Here is a 21,370-nt window from a genome sequence, read left to right on the forward strand (position 1 = left end):
GCGGCATGGGTCCACATTATGCAGTTTGTGGGTAAATGATTAGGAAAGAGCAAAGGGTACTTTAAAAACTTGGTGTATTATAAGCAAGGAGAGGTTTCTTTACTTTTGTTTTGTTTTCTCTTGTAGCATGTATTCTCAACTAGCTAAAGCGTCTTTCTTTTCACAAACTTCTATCAACCTTCCAAATGCATTCTGAATTAGATTCACTTCAGCCAAATCATCAAAGAGTGTTTACGAGGTGCCAGGAAACACCACTGGCCATAAAGGTGTGATTAGTAACAGCACCACAGGGAGCTGCACCCTAAATATAGACCAGTCCCACATGCCAAAAGGACACACCTAACACATAATAGCAGCTGGCAGCATTATACATTTAAAATAAAATGTGTTCAAAAGGAGACTCAGATCAGCGTATCATGCCTGTTTGAGAAAGATAAAAAATTATCAGGGGAAACACATACAGGAAGACTGTCTAAAAGCACATGGCAATCCACACATTTACTTCCTGCTGTAACAGAGCAGAAAAATCTGAAAACCTTGGTTTTGCAACAAATGAACTTGTGCCAAAAAGGTCAAGTCCGCAATGGCTCTTCTGTTCGTGTAAGAGGGAGCCCCCAAAGAGACAGCCCAAAAAAGCCCTACAGCTGACTCCCTATGTGTGGAGGAAGTCAGATGCTCCAAAGCCTGAGAGACAGATCTAGACTGTCACCACACTGCAGGGGGCCAGGCACCCCCAACCCCAGCACAAATATTACAGGTAAGTGGAGGACCAGGTTGGTAGAGATCACTGGAGCTTTGATGGTCCACAACATGGGCTCTAGGAACCCCAGGACTAGGGGACAAAAAAAAAAAAAAAAACAAGGTAAGAATTCAGGACACATCCACATAAGGTCATATTCCCATCACTTTCAGGGAGACGATGGACTTCTAAACAATCAGTTGTTTTACCTAACTGAATAAGTGAAAAACAACCAAATGTTTGCTGAATGAAAGACACAAACATATTTTAATCACCAATGCTATTTGACTTATAGTGTGTGCCTCCAAGCTAGAAGAAAATGCTCTTGGCACTAACTTCTCAGGAAAATACTACAAGAGCAAAGCAGTTAAAAATCCACTGGAACATCAGCACTTCCATGCATGTGGCAGGGGCGTTAGTTTAGGATTTCAGACTCTGATACTGTATCAGAAGCAGTCAAAAGGAACAGTAACACAGATCAGAAAGTTCAACTTTACCTGAAAGGTATGCAACTTTTTCCTTTAAAATTGGCAAAACATCCATAGCTTTCATTTCATCGTTTTTTCGAAACCCTGAAATACATAAGGAGAAAATCAAATTACTAGGTTGCTTGAGTGATGTTTCATTTCTTACCCATTCTATCCTATCCCAATATAGCAGCTTTATTCACACGCATTAAATCAACTTTAGAAATATCATTTGAAAGGATCTGAATTCTATGAAGGAAAGACTCTGATCACAGAATTATCTTCTATTTTAATGGCAAATAACGATTTGCACACAGACCCAGAGGATCCCGTACCAAACAGGCTCCAGGTCATTTGTAGCAATAAAGATCTGGTCCTAAAAAAACACAGGATATGAAACCAGTCCAGATGATTTCAAAAATCTTCACTTGAATCCTGTAGATTAATGTAAACATTGGCAAATAAAACAACAATATCACGTTTTAAACACTGCAGCTGGTGCACACTAAAGCCCGTAGGGGGAGCTCAAAGTCTCCTCCTATCAGAACCCACAGTGGTTAAAAATAAACAGTGGCAAGGAGAAGAGCAGGAATTATAAATAGCTGGGGACTGGCCACAGCTCCCTCTAGGCTCTATCCTTCCAGGCTTTCTGGGTCATGCCCCCCCTGGAGGAATGTCACTGGCTACTGGGGTAAAATGGCCCAATGCCACCTGTAAAGGCCCTCTTCTCTGTGTGAACCAACTCTCCCCATGCCCAATATTGCAGAAGGCAAGTGGAGGTATCATGGAAAAGAAGCACACAGCAAGCAATTTAGGCCAAGCCAACATCCATCTGAGCAAAAGGAATTCATGCAGCCCAATGTGTCTGGCCCAGCTCACTAGGGCAAATGCCCAAATGGGAGTCTGGGGCAAAAATGTTCATTCCCATAATAATGCCTCAGGATAGTTCCCCTGGAGGTCTCTAACAGAGGAAATCTAGGTTCAGGATGCTGGCCATCCTCATCAAAACCAGTAACTATCATTTCTGGCTGAGCAGTCTCTAGGAAAAATAAAAGACCACTGGCCCATCGCTATTTTCCTGCTTGTTTTTGCCACAACAGTACAAGGAACGCTCCAGAATGGCAGCTTGGTAACACAACACAAGATGCAGACCTGGGATGAGAGCAAGGGAAGCACTCGCTGAACGAACAGGGCCTCCACCGTGCCAGGTCTGAACAGCCCCTATGGGACCAGCCCTGCCACAGAGGAAAGCTGTACAACTCAACCGTCTCAAGGCCCTGCAGGGTGCCCAAGAGCAGGAGACCCACCTGGAAAGAAAGGAATGGCACGGGGAGCATCTGACCGGGGCTTGTAGCCTGAGGACAGGGCCCAGGCTAAGCCACGTGGAGCTGCTAACACCAGAACCAGAACACAGCTCAGGGCAACCCCAGTAGCTGGGGAGAAGCTGCGGAAAGGAGCAGGGGAGCCCCAAGTTCTGGGCATCATTTTGGCCCAAATTTCTGGCTCTCCCCTGAGCCTCGCTTGTCCAGGGAAAGCTCTCGGCTGAAGATAAAGTATGTGACTGAGACTCAGGTCGCAGACCCCCGCAGAGGAGGCGGATTCGAAGCTTGAGTCCAGCCAAATTTCCAGCCTGACAGCCCAAGCAAACAGTATCAAAGTCAGCACTTTGGGGAAGAATCTAACAGAATCCAGCAGCTGCGACACATCGTTCACAGAAGCAACGAATGGCTAAATTAATGGTGTAATTTGATTAAGTAAATCTCTCCTGCCCGTGGAATACTTGTATACTAAGAACCCAATTTAACAGGATTAAGCATGATACTGACAATCATCAGAGACTCTGCACAAAGACAGCAACAAACACATCGCGATGAGGACCCCAAGGTCCAGGAGACACAGCGGCGTTTCCGCTCTGGTCATGAAAGGGCTCAACACAGAACCCATGCCCCCACGTCATCAGGCCACTTTGCTTTCCAATATACCAGGCTCCGTGCTGGCAAACCACCAAGCTTTTTTTAAAACAGTGGCTATTTATAAACGGCAAAATAAGAGCCAAGAGTTCTGCAATTTCATCCTTAAGGTCCCTTCAAAGCTCTTGAATGGAGGCAATCTAGTCTCAGCAACTCACTGCTGTCACTGGGTAATTCACAGGACCCATCGACAAAGACAGATTACATCTCAAGTCCCTCTGGCGTGGACGGAGACGTCAGTCGGGCAAACACAAAGAGCAGTTAGGTGCCACAGTGGCTCTCAAGAAGACAAGTTTATAAATACCTATAGCCAGGCATAGTATGCAAAGTCCCGTTAGCAGCACAAAGTGCTATGGGCCGCGGACAAATGAGGAGGCAGCACATCCAAGGACAGAAACAGGAAGAAGAAGCCCCAGCTGTAGATCCCAATCTACAAGGATCTGAAAAGAAGATCCCCCTTCCATCGCTACCAGATAAGAAAACACGTGCTTTCCACCATTCCACTGCCTCTCCCCCCCACCCCACCCCCCGAAGCCCTGGCAGCAGAGCCCTCGGAGAGGGACCACGGCGACTGCAGTCCTGGATCCCCATGCTATGGGAACAGGAGCCCCACTTGAGGGTCCAGCCCCTCTCACACAACCCTCATCAAGCATCCTAACCCCAGGGCCGCACCTCACAGGAGAGCCGAGTAACTTACATAATTCCAAGGCGTTCTTAACAATTCCTGCCGACTCTGAAACAAGCTGTTTATTACTACCCTTTATGGAGTGAATGATGGAAGTCAGAGCTGCTGTGTTCCAGGCCACCCCACAGAAGGACAGCATACTGACATGAAAACAAGGTGAACTGAGCAAAACTTCACGACGCAGATCTCGATTTCCTACCACCCATTGGAAACCACAGACTCACTCCCGTGTTTTAGTTTCTAAAAACTAGTCTTATGCCTCTCAGTTTCTGAATCTCTGCCCTAAGTTAAGATTCACAGTCTTCAGTGGAAGAGGAAAGGCACTAGGAGCTAACCCGGTGCTGAAGTCTGTTTACTACCATGGTGACAGACATGCACGTCCAAACATTCAGTACAACAGAAATTCTTCATGGTTTTACCACAATATTCTTGTTGAAGAGGTCACAGAAAAAGAGATGTTATCTCAAAGTCAAATTAGAAGTCAAATTAAAACTTCTAAAATAGAAAATTTTTAAAAAACAAATATAAAACTAACGACACAAAGAAATGGGAGTTTGTAACTAGTATGGCGTTCACCTAAGTATGTATCATCGTTAATTTTGTTTCCATTGTTTTTGTAATCTTTATTTATTTTTGAGAGAGAGAGAGAGAGTTGGGGGAGGGGCAGAGAGAGAGGGAGACACAGAATCCGAAGCAGGCTCCAGGCTCCGAGCTGTCAGCACAGAGCCCAATGCTGGGCTTGAACTCACAAACCACGAGGTCATGACCCGAGCTGAAGTCGGATGCTTAACCGACTTCAGCCACCCAGGCGCCCCATTTTTAAAAACACACGCAATAGGCAAAAGGCTGAGGAAGCATGTACACATACCATAAAGCCAGATTAAATATATCATGTAACTTTTCATAAGAAAGGAAGAACTCAGCCATGAAATAGCCCTTAGATCAAAAAGGCAGATTCTGTTCCATGCCCCGAAGAGCTATTTATGAAAACAGAGTATGCAACTATGAAAAAACAAAATTTCCAAATACATGGCTTCTGTGCTACTCCAGTGACTCTAGATTACGCTGCAGATACGACAACTCCTACTGTGTTCCTTCTTTGTAAAGGATCTAGCTGTGGCTTCTAAACTTTTGAATCAAGAGGATATGCTCCCTGACTCTCCCTATAAGCACATACCTCTCCCTCGCGTGCTCATGGATAGAGAAAACAATGACAAATGCCATCTTGGAGGGATGCTTCTGAGGTCTCAGACCATATCTGTGTGTCACAGACCAGAAGTCAGCAGCAGTTTTACTTCTAAGTGCCACCAAGGGAGTTTGAAAATGCCACGAACAGGTGAAAGGGGGTGCCACAGAGAGACTTACGGTAAAATTGAGAAGAAAAGCAGAGCAGTTGGACTGAACACCTCATGACATTAAAAAAAAAAAAAAAAAAAAAGAGCAGCTTGAAAAGTGATAAAGAGGTAAATAAGTGGCCAAAGTCAGGGGACATTTAGTTATATCCATCTCTTAAAATTACATACTTTTTAAATTACAGACAGTCTATTTTAAATTTTTTTTTCAACGTTTATTTATTTTTGGGACAGAGAGAGACAGAGCATGAACGGGGGAGGGGCAGAGAGAGAGGGAGACACACAATCGGAAACAGGCTCCAGGCTCTGAGCCATCAGCCCAGAGCCCGACGCGGGGCTCGAACTCACGGACCGCGAGATCGTGACCTGGCTGAAGTCGGACGCTTAACCGACTGCGCCACCCAGGCGCCCCCAGACAGTCTATTTTAAGGAGTGCAGAAAGGGGTGCCTGGGTGGCTCAGTCTGTTAAGCGTCCGACTTCGGCTCAGGTCATGATCTCACAGTTCGTGGGTTTGAGCCCCACGTGGGGCTCTGTGCTGACAGCTCGGAGCCTGGAGCCTAATTCAGATTCTGTGTCTCCCCCTCCCTCTGCCCCTCTGACCAATACTCTGTCTCAAAAATAAATAAACATTATAAAAGGAGGGAAGGGACGGAGGGCAGACAGACAGACTAGATTCTTGTTCCAAATGAGTTTCCCTATCTGAGACAAAGAAGCGAACGTGGATTTTAATCAACCGCTAGCCTCAGGAGACGGTGACCACAGCATACGGATACAGTCAGTCAAGGCTCGTTTGTAGGTGCAGAGGAGGCTTCCCAGGGGAGCCCTACAAGGCATGCAACCACCACTCTGCTGAACCAGGTCTATCGGAATGTTCACATGATAACATCTGCCATTGCTCTAAGATCTTGATGTGATTATTTGCTGAATGATACGGAGGAGAAAGGAGTGTGGGTTAAGAATCAGATGTTACTGTGTGTTAACATAAGCATGCAGTTGGTGCTTGATAATTTTCTTTGCTCTTCCCCGGTTCAACACAAACAATGCCTTTTCCTAAAACAACTAAATTTGAATATTTGGAGGGTCTAATACATTCATTTAAAAACATCTCAGGGCACCTGGCTGGTTCAGTTGGAAGAGCACGCAACTCTTGATCTTGGAGTTGTAGGTCTGAGCCCCTCACTGGGTGTATGTACACTTAACTTAATATTTTTTGAAAGCAAAAAAGAATCTATCTCAACCCCAAGGTTCACACGTTACTTGCCAAAATTGCTTCTGTCGTCACCTTTTAAATTGCTATTTGGTTCAGAGCATGTCAATCTGGGGTACGTTTTAAACCCCTGTCCCACAACAATCATATTGCTGAAAATGAGAAGCGTTATGTTACCCGGAGAGAGGACAGTTTTTCTCACTCCTCCTCGAAATCGGCCTGCTAGCTAGAGAACGGTTTTGTTTTGCTCCCTACTGTATACCAGATGCCCAAGACAGGACCTCGCGCAGGGCAGGGTGGTCAACAGACGCCGGCTTGCCCGCTGGCCGAACGGACGAAGGAAGGAACGAAGTCCGCAGCTTCCTGCCCTTGAGCCCCTCCTCAAGCACCCCAATGTGCCTCAGCACCTTCCATGTCAGGCTTATGAAACAGAAGCTCGGTGTTTGCAAACAGCCACTCCTACAGCGTGTGTTATACTTGCAACAAGGAAAATTAACCTCTCTGTCCTGAGAGGAAATATTGTGCAAGTTAGCATTCGACGACGCAAAACCTCTTCGTTGAATCGCTGGTCTGAAACTTCAACTGTCTACACCCCACTGGCCAAACCAACTTCTCATTGTTCACCCCGAGCAGGTGCTGTGCTGGTGTTGTTGACAAATGCCTTTTGGAGGGAATCCCTGCCGACCACACACTCATGCGGTCTCTTCTCGATGTCAGGTTTAAAAACCACCACCACCACCACCAAATAGAAAAGGAACCACCACCACGCCGAGTTCTCTTACTTAAAAAGATTAAAAACAAAAAAACAAAAAAACAAAAAAAAAACCCCAACATCATGAAACTGTTTTCACAAGGGGCAAAAAGGTTTTATACAGCACATTATCCCAACAGCACTTTTTATAGAAGAGTCAAAAAATGAAGACGAAATAAATCAAATGAGGTCAAAAACAAACCAACACTAAACTTTTTAAACTAAGGCACAGGGTGAATTTTTAAAAATCCCCTTTTTCTCCCAGGACTACTGGCAGATACTAGTCATTTGAAATTTTATGTAATCTTCAAATTAAACCAGTCAGAAAATTTTTTGAGGTAAAAACAGGGTTAGAAGAAACCATGGTTATCTCTTGATCATTTGGGCTTGTTCTGAACGATTTGCCTCACCTCCTGCGCTGGGATTTGTCTCTAAAAGACAATCCACCAGACAAACTGTGCTCTTCGTCCATTTTCAAAGGTCTCATTTGCCGTCAGCTATACTAATCTAGTATTTGATGGGGACATCGAAAGTGGAAGCAACTAAAAAATAAAATCCTACACCTTCGGAAACACAGGTTGGAGCAGTAATAAAAAGCTGTCAATAAGGAAAGCAGCATTTGCAAACAACAACAAAAAGGAACACTGAAGAGCAGGCTGGAGGGCTGCTGTTAGCACCCAGTCTTGGTGGTAATTACCTCATTTTACTCAGGAGTTGAGTTAGGGGAAACGCGCGCGCGCGCACGCGCCCCTGAACACAAAGAGCAGGATGAGCCGCCGCTGCGCCAACGGCGCCGCGCATGCGCAGAGGGAGGTGACGTCACCCTTTCCAGGCCGGCCGCAGTTCCGACTCCCTCACCTTTCTCCGCAGTGCCTGCAGGTTTAGTCACAGATCACAGGGAGCGGCGGTGCGCGGCGCTCAGTGTTTGCGCTACCAAGGGTTTTAGTTAGGCAAGCAATTACACGACTGTTGTGTAGGGAGGCAGCATTTTTAATTAGCCTAGATCCTCTGAAAATACTGAGGGGGGAAGACAGCAAGATTAGAAATCAAATGATACAAACGTCACTTTTACTAAGATATAAAAACATCAAGATATAACGTAAGGCTTATATTGTTATGTAAACATATATAATCCACAGATATAAAATGTTTATAAAACCCATGTAAAATGAATTAAGTACTTATATCAAGAATACGGGCATGTTCAGAGACCCCCCCACACAGGAATGCAGATAGGGTTTCATAGCGCAGTATTATAATTTTTACTCATAACCTTTATGGTTACAATAACTGTCAGATTGGCTAATTTATTCCTTCATATAATTTTAGAAGCAATAGCCTGTAACATCATACCTTTAAGGAAGAAAGAGCAGTATAAGTTTGATTGATTCAAGGAAGTTAAGGGCGTTTCAACTGAAAATAGCTCTGGCTTTTTAATGTCTTGAGCACAAAACACAGAGGTCAAACCAAAATCACCAAACACCATAACAAAAAAATATTTTTTTAAACTATTACATATATTTTAATGTAAATGAAATAATGAATTTTTAATATTTGATGAATTATGCATTAGCTATGCATTAGAAGTTTATTTATTTAATAGAATGCACTTTATTCATAAATAAGTTTCCATGAAATCAAAAGCAGGGGCAACCTCTTTTTGGAAAAGGGAATATAAGAAGGCAACATGTCATTTATTTTATATATATATTCTGTCTCAGTCTGTGGGTTGCTTTCATCTTTTCAGTCTCCTAATGGAGTCTTTTGATAAAGACGAGCTCTAAAAAAAGAATTTCCAAGTTATTATTCTGTATGTTCAGTGCTTTTGTGTTAAGAAACAGTTGCCCACTACAAGTTCATGTAGATATTTCCCTATGTTTTCTTCTAAAGATTTTTTTCTTTTTTTTTCTCAATTTCATTTTTTATTTTTTAAAATTTACATCCAAATTAGTTAGCATATAGTGAAACAATGATTTCAGGAGTAGATTCCTTAATGCCCCTTACCCATTTAGCCCATCCCCCCTCCCACAACCCCACATTAGAAATTAATTTAAAAACAGAACAGACCCCAGGGGTGCCTGGGTGGTTCATTGGTTCAGCGTCCAATTCTTGTTCTCAGTTCAAGTCACAATCTCTCGGTTCATGGGGTTGAGCCCCACATCAGGCTCTGTGCTGATAGCACAGAACCTGCTTGGGAATCTCTCTCTCCCTCTCTTTCTGCCCCTCCCTGGCTTGCTCACTCTCGCTCTCGCTCTCGCCCTCTCACTCTCTCTCTCTCTCTCTCTCAAAAATAAATAAAAACAATAAAAACAGAACAGACTATGAAAGGGAATATTTCATAGTGAAATAGTAGTGTTATAAAAGGGGATTCTATGTTCTTACAATCTCACAAACCAAAAAAGAACCAAGTGCCCAGATGTGCTGTTCATCTTTATCTCCCCAAGGACTAGCCAGGGCTAAACACAGGGAAACCTTATGCCTCATGTTTGCCTAATGCCAAAGCAAAGAACACATACATCTGTCTGTGCCTGTGCAGCAGACGCCTCTGGGGAAAGCTCCCACCCTGCACTCTGGGACTCGAGTCACCCATCCGAAGCCACGTGCATACACACATATATACTTATGTGCCTACTTGCGGTTCTGTGATGCTGACCTACTCCAAAGAAGATTTGCTTTACATAAAGCAGCAGCCTCTCAGGAAAGCTATTTAGAAACTTCATTTATATCATACGAACCACAGAGACACAACTGATAAAATTTGATCACTGTTATCAAGTGATTTGACTTCTATCAAATCATCCAAGATTGACTGCTACGAGAAACTGTTTAATCATTACAGCAAACATTTCTTACACGTTAGCACCTTTGCCCTCTACCAGAAGAAAAAAGAAAAACACCCTTAATGCCTTCACATTTTTTTTATGCAGATCAAAATCATTCTTGTAAAAAAAGGCTTTGCAAAAATAAAGCTATAATGTAATTCTACTTCTTTTCCTTTATGGACATATCTTTTTATTATTATAAGGAATAAAGGTGCAATTACAGAGACGTAATATAAATTAGCGATATTAAAACTTTGTTCAGTATCCACTGATTTGCCCTGTTTGGGGAGGAGCATGGGGGGACTTACACATAAGCTGCAATCCATCATCCCTTGTTGCACTCACTCAGTCTGATTGGGAAAGCAAGACGTGGGTGTTTGGTTCTGGGTGCAGACACTTGTTACGGAAAACCCAGGGCCAGAGGGGTCAGAACAGGAGATGCAGGATGTGTGGGGTGGAGATGGTTACGGTGGGTCTTGATGGCCATGCAAGACTCCCATCACTGGCACAAAAAAGGTGTGAAGAAAAAGGGGGCACCTGCCTGCCTACGGTACAGCCATCTCCACCTGTGCTCACCATGGTCTCTGCAAATCTGCTCTCCACTGTGTAGGTCCCAGCATGATACCTGGCCCCACAAACCACCTCTCCAACAGCCAAACCAGGAACCCAGGCTTCCCCCTGCACTCTTGTAGGCTCCATGCTAGAGGACCCTGTCTCCCTGCCCCACTGGCCGGCATCTCCCTCATGTAGACTACTCCCTTTGATCCATTCTGCTCCTCTTCCCTAACCACACCTCATCATTCTACTTCCCTAAAATTCATCAATGGCTCCTCAGAGCCCTCAAATAAAACCCAAGCTCCCCGACATGGCACAAAGTTCATGACCCGAGCCTGCTGACCTCTGCAGCCTCACTACCTCCCCACCCGTGACCCTCTCCCTCGTCTACTCCAAGAGTTCTAACCACCCGCAGGTAACACACACCCCTGCTCACCACTGAGCTCCCACAAGGCCTCAAGCATCGCCTCCCTCCCCACATGCAAGCCCACACATTCTTCACCCTCCTGACGCCCCCTTGAAGGCTCAGACCTGACCCACCCCTTCTGTGAAGTCTCGCTGTGTCCCCACTGCTGGATCAGATCCCCCCCCCCACCCCCATCCTGCATTCCCACTGCACTCCAACCCGTCACCACAGTGCTTAGTAACTATCTAAGAAATGCCTGCCCGCACCCTGCCCCCACCCCCATCAGAAGGCAAGCTCCTGAAGGGCAAGGAAAGGACTGCCTCTCACCTTCCAGCTGGGTTGTGGCTGCAGCAGTGCCCCAGCAACTGGAAGAGCTTCACGCCTAGTTAGCTCAACCCTGAGGTTCGAGATGCTTCACACCGTTGGCAATTTTCAGCGGCAGTATACAATTCGGAGGTCTGAGCAAAGTGGCCATCTCATCACACACAGCAACAGGTCTAAAGCAGTCAGCGTGCCGCCCACGCTCACGCTGAGGAAGCCAAGGTGACTGCACTTGCTTGTCTAATATATTCAGTGACTAGTACATAAAATTACATTTATATATTCTTGGTCTATATTTTAAAGTAGGGAAAGTTTTACTACGGGATATTTACAGTGTAATTAAAACGGTATTTTCTACCCTGGCCGTCAAAAATGTCACTAATTATAAAAAGCTTCTCTGGTGATTTGGGAAAAGGGCATTCAGTGGCTTTCGGTTCTACCTCCTCAACAACCAAAAGAATGCAGGCCTTCAGGGAAACACAGGCCTCGGAGCCCTGCCTCTTTGGAGGGGTCCTGTCTTCACCCAAGAATTGCAAGTCACGCCAAATTACTTTCCTCATGAGATTTTATAAACAGAGTAGGCAGGAGGGAACCAGGAAACCAAATAACTGCCATACAACTCAAAATTAAACACCTTTCTTTCTGTATTGTTGTCTTAAGGCCCTCAGTACCAGAAGGCCAAGCAAGTTCAGCCTGAGGCAGCTTAACTGAATACTCACATGGCAATGTTTTTTGCCACATTAATTACTCACAAGTTAAGCCTCTGAAGTGTCATGTATCACAACTAGTAACATCCCAGAACACCTGCGTTATGTCACTGACATCTTTCCTTGTTACTGACCATGAGCATGAGGGAAACAGAAAACACACCAAGCGGATATGCACAGGCAAACCTTTCTAGCTGGTCTATAAATTTAAGAAAAAGGGACAGAATCCCTATCAATGAATCAAGATTTGGGTTTCAAATCTGGTTTGTTTCAGCTTCTCTCCATATCAATATCCCCCAACCCAGCCTTCCTTCTGTCCGCCCTGTGATGATAAGGCTCTGCCTGGGAATATTTCCTCCTGCCCAGATAGATAAGAAAGGATGGAACCACCGGGTAGGCACTGAAACCACAATCCTCACCCAGGGCTCTTACTCCAGGCTCACCAGCAAATGTTTATCAATCCCTTCTCCCTTCAAGACACCGGTTGATTAGTTTTCCAACCATGGAGAAAAAGTAAACCACAGTTGAGTGTCTTAATAAGCTATCAGTTAACTTGACTGAGCATGGATTATATTCAAATAGAAATACTGTATTTAGGGACATTAAAGTCCACACACACATACACAAAATATCAAAGTATATTCGGCAAAGACATTGTATGTCCGTTTCTCTTCAGTTAATTCACTTACCCTGATATTAATGTATTACCCAAGGCAAATGCCACAAAGAAACAATTTTTAACTGAAGGACTGAAAAGTTATTTCCATTTGGTTTTAATTCCAACATAAACTCACTAGAGAGATAAATCTTTAATAACATCAAAGAATTTGGCAGAACTTTCTACCAGCCAGTCTTTTGATGAAGCTTAGAATTGTGTTTTTAACCCCTTGGCATTCACAGAGGACATATTTACACACAGTGTTCTCTTAAGTCCTAGAGATTTTCCTCCTAAATGGTTAAGTTCTGATTTTAAGAAGCTTATAATCTAAAACAAAATAAAACACACATTTATACGAACAGTAGCCTTAACGATGTGTGAGCAACAAGAAAAGCCTGATGGACGAGGGGCACCCGGGTGGCTCCGTCACTCGAGTGTCCAACTCTTGATTTCAGCTCAGGTCATGATCTCATGATTTGTGAGATCGAGCCCCGTGTCGTGCTCTGCACTGATAGCACAAAGCCTGCTTGGGAGTCTCTCTCTCCTTCAATCTCTGCCCCTCCCCTCTGTGCACACATGTGTGCGCATTCTCTCTGAAAATAAATAAAACTTTAAAAAAGAGAGAGAGAGAAAAGCCTGTGGAGACGGACAAACATCTTGCAAACACACGTTACTGTTAGTTTGAAGAGAGAGGTAGATGCTACTATTGAGATTAGACAAACCCACCTAAAAGGTTACTTTTGTTACTGAAATTTTGTATCAATCACTGGCACTAAAAAACTAAGTCCTTGACACAAAAAAGGGTGTTCTGGGCCATTCTGAAAGGGTTACAAACCCTTGCTGTAGGGATTAAAACCACAAAGCACAGGAGTGAATGATACAGATAACACGTTTGAAGACTGACACGGTGAGGTTTGAATCATTACAAACCCACTCGACAGCTTACACACTGCTGCTTTGCCCAAGTTGTCCATTTCCCTCCTCTGCTCTGACAACTGCTTCATCCGTCTACGAACGTATCAGAAATATATCCAAAACACACTGTGATACATCTGGTGCTTGAGGACACAAATAGGACCGAGCTAAGTCGTGTCCTTAGAGGTCTACTGACCAACGAGGGACAGAGAGCCTGGAACAGTAGAAGAACCCTCTGGAAAGCAATTCTGTCACCACTAAGGACAACTCCAAACAAACAAAAAAACTGGCACTTTGTAACTAGTTTTCAAGCTGAATTTCGAGTACAACCTAAAGTTTGAGTTTTTCTTCCTGATCCTTCTATTTGCCATAACAAAATTTGGTGGCTCAACAAGTACGTTAGCCCTGAGGACATGCTGCTGAGAGCAGGGCCAGGCCAACTCTGGTCACCGACAGACAATGTGACCAGTTTTACAATTACACCATCTCAGGCAACTTCAGCCTGTAGGACTCACAGGCTTTTAAGGCTCAAGTGCCTTCTTTTCCTCATGTTAATTCAGGTGTCGGTGTCCTGACTTAACCCTCATTTCCAAGCATAGGGGGAAACAAACATTCTAGTGGACAGGTCCCTACATTTACCTTCCTAGTGGATTCCTAGTAAGAAACTGAAGGAACTACCAAGAGCTGAGAAAAGGAACAGCCTCTGCTAATATAAAAAACGCAAAGCAAAGTGAAAGTCATTTCCACTCTCTAACTGCCTCTCCTCCCACCTCAAATCCCCCCCAGTGTGTAGGTACAAAAGAAGATTTCTTAAATCTCTGGCTTAAAATGTGTTCATTAAATCAAATAATTTAGACGTACTGATGGGAAAACGGATGTTGACATAAAAATGGATTTAATGTGGATCAACTCCACTTGTATTTTTACACATATTCACTGATGAAGAGAAAAAGGTGCAAATTCACAAGGTGGAGGACGGGTCTGAGGGGCGGGTGTGAACCCTCATGCAAGGAGTGCAGGGCAGCCTGTCGGAAGGAAGGAAGGAAGTCACCGTCGGGCACCCGGCACATCTGAGGACAGTACCAGCCCCTGCTTAGTGGCAGCTCCCCCTCTCTCGTTCACTGGAAGTGGAGGCGGGAACTCAGAAAGCAGAAGCCAGCCCAGGCTCAATGTGTCCCAAGCGCTCCTGCAGGGCTGGGACCCTCACAGAAGGTGAGGAAGCCCCACCTGTGTGACATAACTGGTCACCTCCCCCCCCCCCCATCCACCCCCGGGACGGGGCTGAAGTGCAAGGGCGGAGCTGGTGGCATCACTGGGCGGGCGCTGAGCCACAGGACCTCCTCCCCCTGCTATGGGGTCCCCAGCAGACAACCTGCTGGACAGGGGGCGATCTCACCCCCAGGTCTTCCTCTTTGACTTGGCCTGCAGGGCCCCCTCGGAGAGGGGTGAGCCCCACGCGCACATGCCTTGTAGGCTGGGGAATCCACTTTTCCTTTTTCAGTCCCTGGACTGCTACATTCCTGACAGACACACAAGTCAGTGGGTATTCCCAGGGCACGTGTTTGCCAAAGCATCTCGGTACAGAAACGCACATGGCGATGCCAGAAGGACACGTAAGCACCATAAGGTGAGCGGTCCTCGTCGCCCCGCCCCTGCACCTGCGGGGCCTCCGCAGTACTCTGCACAGCGCCCGGAGTAAGTCTGCTGCCCAGGTGCTCAGGGCCCAGGACAGGATGGCACAGGGCCAGACATAAAGGGCACGGAGGGGAGTCCACCCCCACGGGCACCACATTTCATGGATGTCACCTGAAAGCGACAGAGCCACTACCGAAAACAAAACTGCCAAGGTATTAACGTGTCGCTACGGACCCAAGGCTGGAGCCCGGATGCCTGGTCTGCCGACCCACAGCAGGACCCGGGGGATGCACACTCAGTCCCTCCGCGCCTTTGTTTCCTCATCTGCGAAATGGGATCCCGGTGACGCCACCTCACATAACCCATGGACGGCGCCTAGAACACTATGATGACCATGGACATGTGGGGAGATCACTAACTGTCACAGGTACACGTCTGGGCAGTGCTTTAAATCAGTGGATTTGGGGAAATTCTGCCCATCACTGCATTCCATAAGGAGATGCACCTTTACTCAAAAACCAAAAGAACAGGACTAAGAGGTCCAGTTATCGCCAAAAGTCACCAAAAGAAACCACTTATTTGTAAACGTCAACAGTCACAACAGATTAACCTTGGCAATTCCATCCTCGGGGACTGACTACGAATAACTGAAGTAACTGTTAAGGGGATTCAAAAGTCAGAAGGCTCTTGGGTCTGAGAGCTGTGAGCTCACCCGGACCCCACCCGGACCGCCCCACCCACCTGAGCATTCCCAGGGGCCTGCTAAGCCCAGTCCCACCTTTGGGAAGGGGCAAACCAGAATACAAATAGAAATGAAAACATTTGAGCCAAAAGAGTCACCTGAAGGGAACACCGCTTTGTAAGGCATCACCTCCCCTGCTAAAATGGCAGCAACAAAAACTTTAACAACCCCAGAAGTGCTCCCCCTTTGTGACACCCCCTCACCTCATGCCCCTCCACAGTCAGAGACCCGTCCACTGGTGCAAGAATTCCTTTTCTTCCGCTTTGAAAGTGGGCGGTGGAAGGGATTACAGCAAGAGCTATGGCCAGTGGCCATGCCAGCGGGGGCCTTGAGCTTGCTGCTGACCGCTGAAGCTGGCGGGGATAACAGGTGCCGCTGGCCTGTCTCCCCCACCTAGGCTCTCCACCTGCACCTGCCCTGCCTCCAAGAGGAGGTCGCTCCCTACCCCTCCAGGGCTACTAGAGGCCTGAAGGCACAGACAGACCACACACGTTCCCCTCCACCTTCCACCTTTCTGCTCTTTTATATGGATGACTAAGAACAAACAGGAGTCTCCCATTCTGCCTCAAATTGTGGTAAACGGTGCAACAAACAGCCAGCTGCGCACACACAAAAACGCTGGCCTTTGTACAGACACTGTCCACGGCTGCCACACCCTCAGTCCATTCTGGTGAAGGCAGAACTCACTCAAGATTAAGGTTTCAAAGGGATGCGAAACCACTCTAAGTTTTCCTTCTCTGTTCCTTGCAGAAGCAAGCCCACGCGGACGCTGGCTGCATGACATCAGATGGCTCCAAAGGTACCGCCTCAAAACCTCAAACCGGGAGGAGGACAGTGGGTGCTAGTATAGTAAATAACTTCTAAGAGCCCCGATGGCTTTAAATATTCAAGTATTCACTTTATGGTAAAGCTAAAAGGCTCTCGTATCACTTTTTCTAATTCTTTTAGCTATTAAAATGAAAGCCCAGGCAACACGGGCCCCGCTTAGAAGAGAATACGAGTCTGGTCTGCATGAAGGTATGCGTATTCTGTGTGGGCATTTGAAACCACCATCCCGTCTGCAAACCGGGACACCGCCAACACCTTAGAAGCCTCCTCGCCTCTGCCCAATGATACCCACCTGCCAACATAACCCCCCGCGTGGGCATTTAGGGTACCCATTCCCCTGCTTTTCTTGACAGCTTTGCCATTTATTCATCTACTGCTACACGATATGTTGCTTTGTTTCCTTGTTTTGGGGCTCATATGAATGCAGTCATACTAAATGCATTCTCTTGTGACTTGCCTTTGGTTTGCACGGCTAATCTACATTGATATGCACACTGAGCTTTATTTAACGCTCTGTTCTAGGGCCATACCACAAAGTTACTTACGCAATCTTCTTAATGGACACGGGCTTGGTCTCCCATGTGTGCTATTACAAATGATGCTGCCATGAACAGCCTTGTCCATATGTCCCAGAACACGATTCTGGAGTGTCTCTCCAGGCCTAGGGCAGAAACTGCTGGGTCAGAACTGACGTGCCTGTTCAAGTTTACAAGATGATGCCTAATTGTTTTCCCAAACGGGTGTATTTCACATCCTCTCTGAAGCCTGCACTGTCTGTCAGTGACCCTATGCGTTATTTTTAAGGATGCAACCATTTGGTACCTTCCACCAAAATGAGTTGAGGGGAAAAAAAACAAACCCAAAAGCAAGCGTATTAATGGGCAATAAATAGTTTGGAATTAATTTGGGGTTCTACTCTCTCCGTGCTGATAGAACAATTAACTAGATTTTCACATTTCATCCTGAAAGTTTGAGACTGAAAGAACAGGACACCCCAGATGTTTCCCTTTCTATTTCTACCTCGACTGAATTCCTCTCACAGTTCCTCCTGTTTAGATCCCTTCAGAGTAACTGCCAAAGAGGAACTGCCGTGGAGACCCGCACAGAAACTCCATCTCAGACTCCAAATGGCCTGTGTTCCAAAACTGGGTCAGGTCCGCTGTTACCCGACGGCAGGACGGATTTTCCCCACAGAAAGAATGCTGCAGGTTGGTCTTAGGGTCTCAGGGGTTCCCACAAAAGCCTATTTAATACACAACGACCCACCTCTGCTGCTGGCATGGATTAGAGCAGAAACGGGGGTGGAGGGGGGCAGATAGCGCCAGGCAAGGGGGGAAAGATGGCCACCCCCTCGCCTGCTGGGTCCTCCCTCCCCAGGCCCCTCCCGCCGCCTTCTTGTTAGACCGCACTGCCTGGACCAGTCAACCAGCCCCCTACTGCAGCCAGCAGCTCTGAGGCTTTGCTCTCAAGGCCTCTTCACATGCTTAAAAGTTACTGAGGACGCCAAAGAGCTTTCGTGTATGTGGGTTCTTCCTGTCAGCTCTTCCATCCATGCGATATCTAGATGCCCAGTATGGATACTTACCACATTAAAAATTAAAACTGAGAACAATTAGAAGATGTTTTTTAAAAAAACACCACATGTTAGCATAAATAATTCTATTAAACTCTGTATTTTCAAAAAAAAAAAAAGAAGAAGAAGAAGGTGGCTGGCGTTGTTTCACACTTTTGAGACTGGCTTTAAAAAAACCTGGCTTAATACAACACATCTAGATTCTCACATCTGCTCCTGCCTCCAATGTGTTGTGACACTGTATGCCATGCAGACCCCAAAAAACATCACTATACACTGTGGAAAGAATGAGAGTGGAAAGAAAAAAATCAAAGACTACAATTTGCCTATTGTGAAAACAGCTGTTACTCATAGATCCCCTGAAAAGTTCGTGGGAAGCCTAAGGGAACCCGAAACCCCACTTTGAGAACCACTGCCCTAAAGCAATGCTCTTGAAATGCTTTTGCTCAAGAATCCTATCGCCAGGGAATTTTACTACGTGCCCTCAATTATAAGTTACAAATGTACTTTATCGTACTAGCATGCTACACACCCACAAATAAATGTTTAAAGATAAGCCTTAAATAAGTATCTGTAAAAAGCTTTTGATATTTTCTTCCCACGCTCAGGAGATCCCAGTGCACATCCCCGTTTGGCAAACACAGAGCCCTTGTGCTCCTTGGAATCAGCATTTCTTGTCTTCAGCAAAGTTCGACTGAATTACCCCTGGATGTGACAGGTTAGCCTACATCAGTGACTAAAAACAGTGCTGACATCGAGGGTGTTTCCTTGAGCAAATGAATGACTACTCATTATTTCGGCACCAGGCTCCCCCAGGGAGGGAAAATGGTGGCAGTGTGCACAGCCAAACCCCAAGTTCGGGAGCCCTGAGGCTGCGGGCCAGTTCTCGCTGGGAGTCTGTCCAGGGCTCAGCTCCCACCCACCCCCTCCCCCCCACCCCTGAGAGCATGGCCCAAGCGGGCAAGGCCGCACCCCTGTCCGGGCGGCAGGACCCTCCCCTCTGCTCCCCTGGCAGCGTACTTCCTGCAGGGACCACGCCCTCTGGTTTGAGATAAAGCAAAACCCCACATTGGTTCATACAAGGGCAACCTAATCTAAGGGAGCAACATAGATGTACAACCGGCAATTTTAAAGAAATGTTCAAGGAATGGTTTCATCACGTCTCGGGCTCTCCTGCCATCTTTTCTTCTTTCTCTGGGAGGTGGCCACAGAAACCACAGGGTTCCCGCTTGAAAGCTGTGCCCTACAACAGGCCCCCTGCGTCAAGAACAGATGGAGTCCCTCAGTGACGCAGGCGAGGCCACCTGAAGTTCAGCCCTTCATTGGATTCCTGACACCCTGGCACCCTTGCAGGCTAATGACGGGACCTCAGCAGGTACGACACAGCAAATACATTTAAGTCAACGAGGACAGGGTGCACGTGGGGCACACAGTCTAGTGAGGTGGCCAGGCACGGGGTTATGCTGCGGCAGGACAGCGTGTGACAAAGGACTAGATGCAGAACGATCACCAATAGAAAAGGAATTAAATCTGTCAACAGACACGACAGGAAGGCAACTGAAAAGGTCTCCAAAGAGTCTTGCGTAAAAGATGCTTAATTTTTAATGAGACAAAAATTTTAAACAAGATTAAAAAATCACATGATACAGTAACAAAGTGACCTTTTCCTTTTCATAAGCAAATATAACCAAGCCAAACTGATATTTTTATTTCGGCATCTTATTTTACAGGATCTGGTTAAAGATACCAAAAGCTAGGGAAGGCCATCTTTTAAAGGTCGGCTCTTACGGAATCACTTGCTAAGCTCTACTGTCGTCTCACAGGTTGGCCAAGCAGGGTCAGCTGCCTGGACCCCCACCCCTAGGACACCTGGGCTGCTGTGCTGTTCTCACCCCCTGGCCTCAAGTACTTGACCTCAGCTCACCCATTCCCCTGCCATCACCTCTTATTTCACCCAGAAAAGCAAGATTTAAAGATACGAACTCACTTTCCTTCCCTTCAGATTTTTGAGAAAAGATTCAGCTTTTTCACGAATCACCTCCCCCAACCCATGGCTTCTGTTGGCACTTGCCTAGTCTATTAATTAGGCCACCCCCACCCCTCCCATCTGCCCCCTGGCAGACAGAGTCAAGGCCCCAGCCAGTCTGTGCAGGGAGCTGCCACCTCCCGGGTGCTGCAAAGATTCCATGAGGGGACACCTGTGAAGCACAAGGAACAGACCGGGCACCTCTGTTCACCACCGCCCAGGCCTAAGCCTGCACCACCCAGAGGAAGAAAGGGAGGCCTTCTCCAACGGCCATTTCAGCCTGAGGTGCAGTAACGCTGCACGGTGGCCAGAGAGAGGGAGAAAACAAGTGTGCACGGCAGGCGTGAGCACGGGCACAGGCTCCTGTCTGCCTCCCATCCACTCGATCTGCAAATTCTCCAAATAATGAGGCACTTTCAGAATCTAGGATTAAGGTGCAAGGATTTTAATTATATAGGAGCTGTGCTCTGTCGCCTTATGCGTAAGCCATCAATGCTGATCAAAATTAGTGCTCACACAGCTTAACAATAAGGTCCCCAAAGTCAAGGAAATTCTGCAATTATCTAAATATTACAGGTACCGCTGCAGTCACATCACCCAGAGAGCCAGGCCCAAGGGTGCAAAGCTGTCTTGCTGTAATGACCCCTCAGGGGCCAGGGGCTCACGCACCCAGGCGCTCTGAATAACTGGCAAGAGAATCACCAAGGCCACCTGAGGAGAAAGAAGGTTCCAAACCTAGTCTTTCATTCAAAGAAAAAAAAAATCACCGGGATTAAATGCCAAGTGCTCCCCTAGCCCATCTCAGTCTGTGCAGCAAGGCATCCCATAAGCCCCTGCCTGCAGTTTCCTGCTCTGCAGTCCTGGGTTGCAGAAGCTGGTGGCGGAATCTAATGAGCAAATATGCAGGGAAGCGTTTAACCCAGGGCTGAACAAATAAGGGCACAATCCACAGCAGCAATTACGTAGCTGTAACTGCCCTAAATCAACAGGATGGTGTGATGACCACAGAG

General features: G+C 46.4%; 1 protein-coding gene across 7 annotated transcripts in view; it reads right to left on the reverse strand.

Annotated features, from left to right (window-relative positions):
* TRIO (trio Rho guanine nucleotide exchange factor) overlaps nt 1-21,370 on the reverse strand; it is a 354,620-nt gene that overhangs the window by 232,153 nt on the left and 101,097 nt on the right. For 6 of the 7 annotated variants that reach the window (XM_023239465.2, XM_045038713.1, XM_045038728.1 and 3 more), the window contains exon 2: nt 1,237-1,311. In XM_023239465.2, the coding sequence (XP_023095233.2) occupies nt 1,237-1,311 (75 nt within the window). Of the gene's footprint in view, nt 1-1,236; nt 1,312-7,582; nt 7,836-21,370 lie in introns of those variants that run through there. The other variant, XM_045038715.1, reaches the window with a different exon arrangement.

Source organism: Felis catus, chromosome A1 (genome assembly GCF_018350175.1).
Source record: "Felis catus isolate Fca126 chromosome A1, F.catus_Fca126_mat1.0, whole genome shotgun sequence".
Lineage (NCBI taxonomy): Eukaryota > Metazoa > Chordata > Mammalia > Carnivora > Felidae > Felis > Felis catus.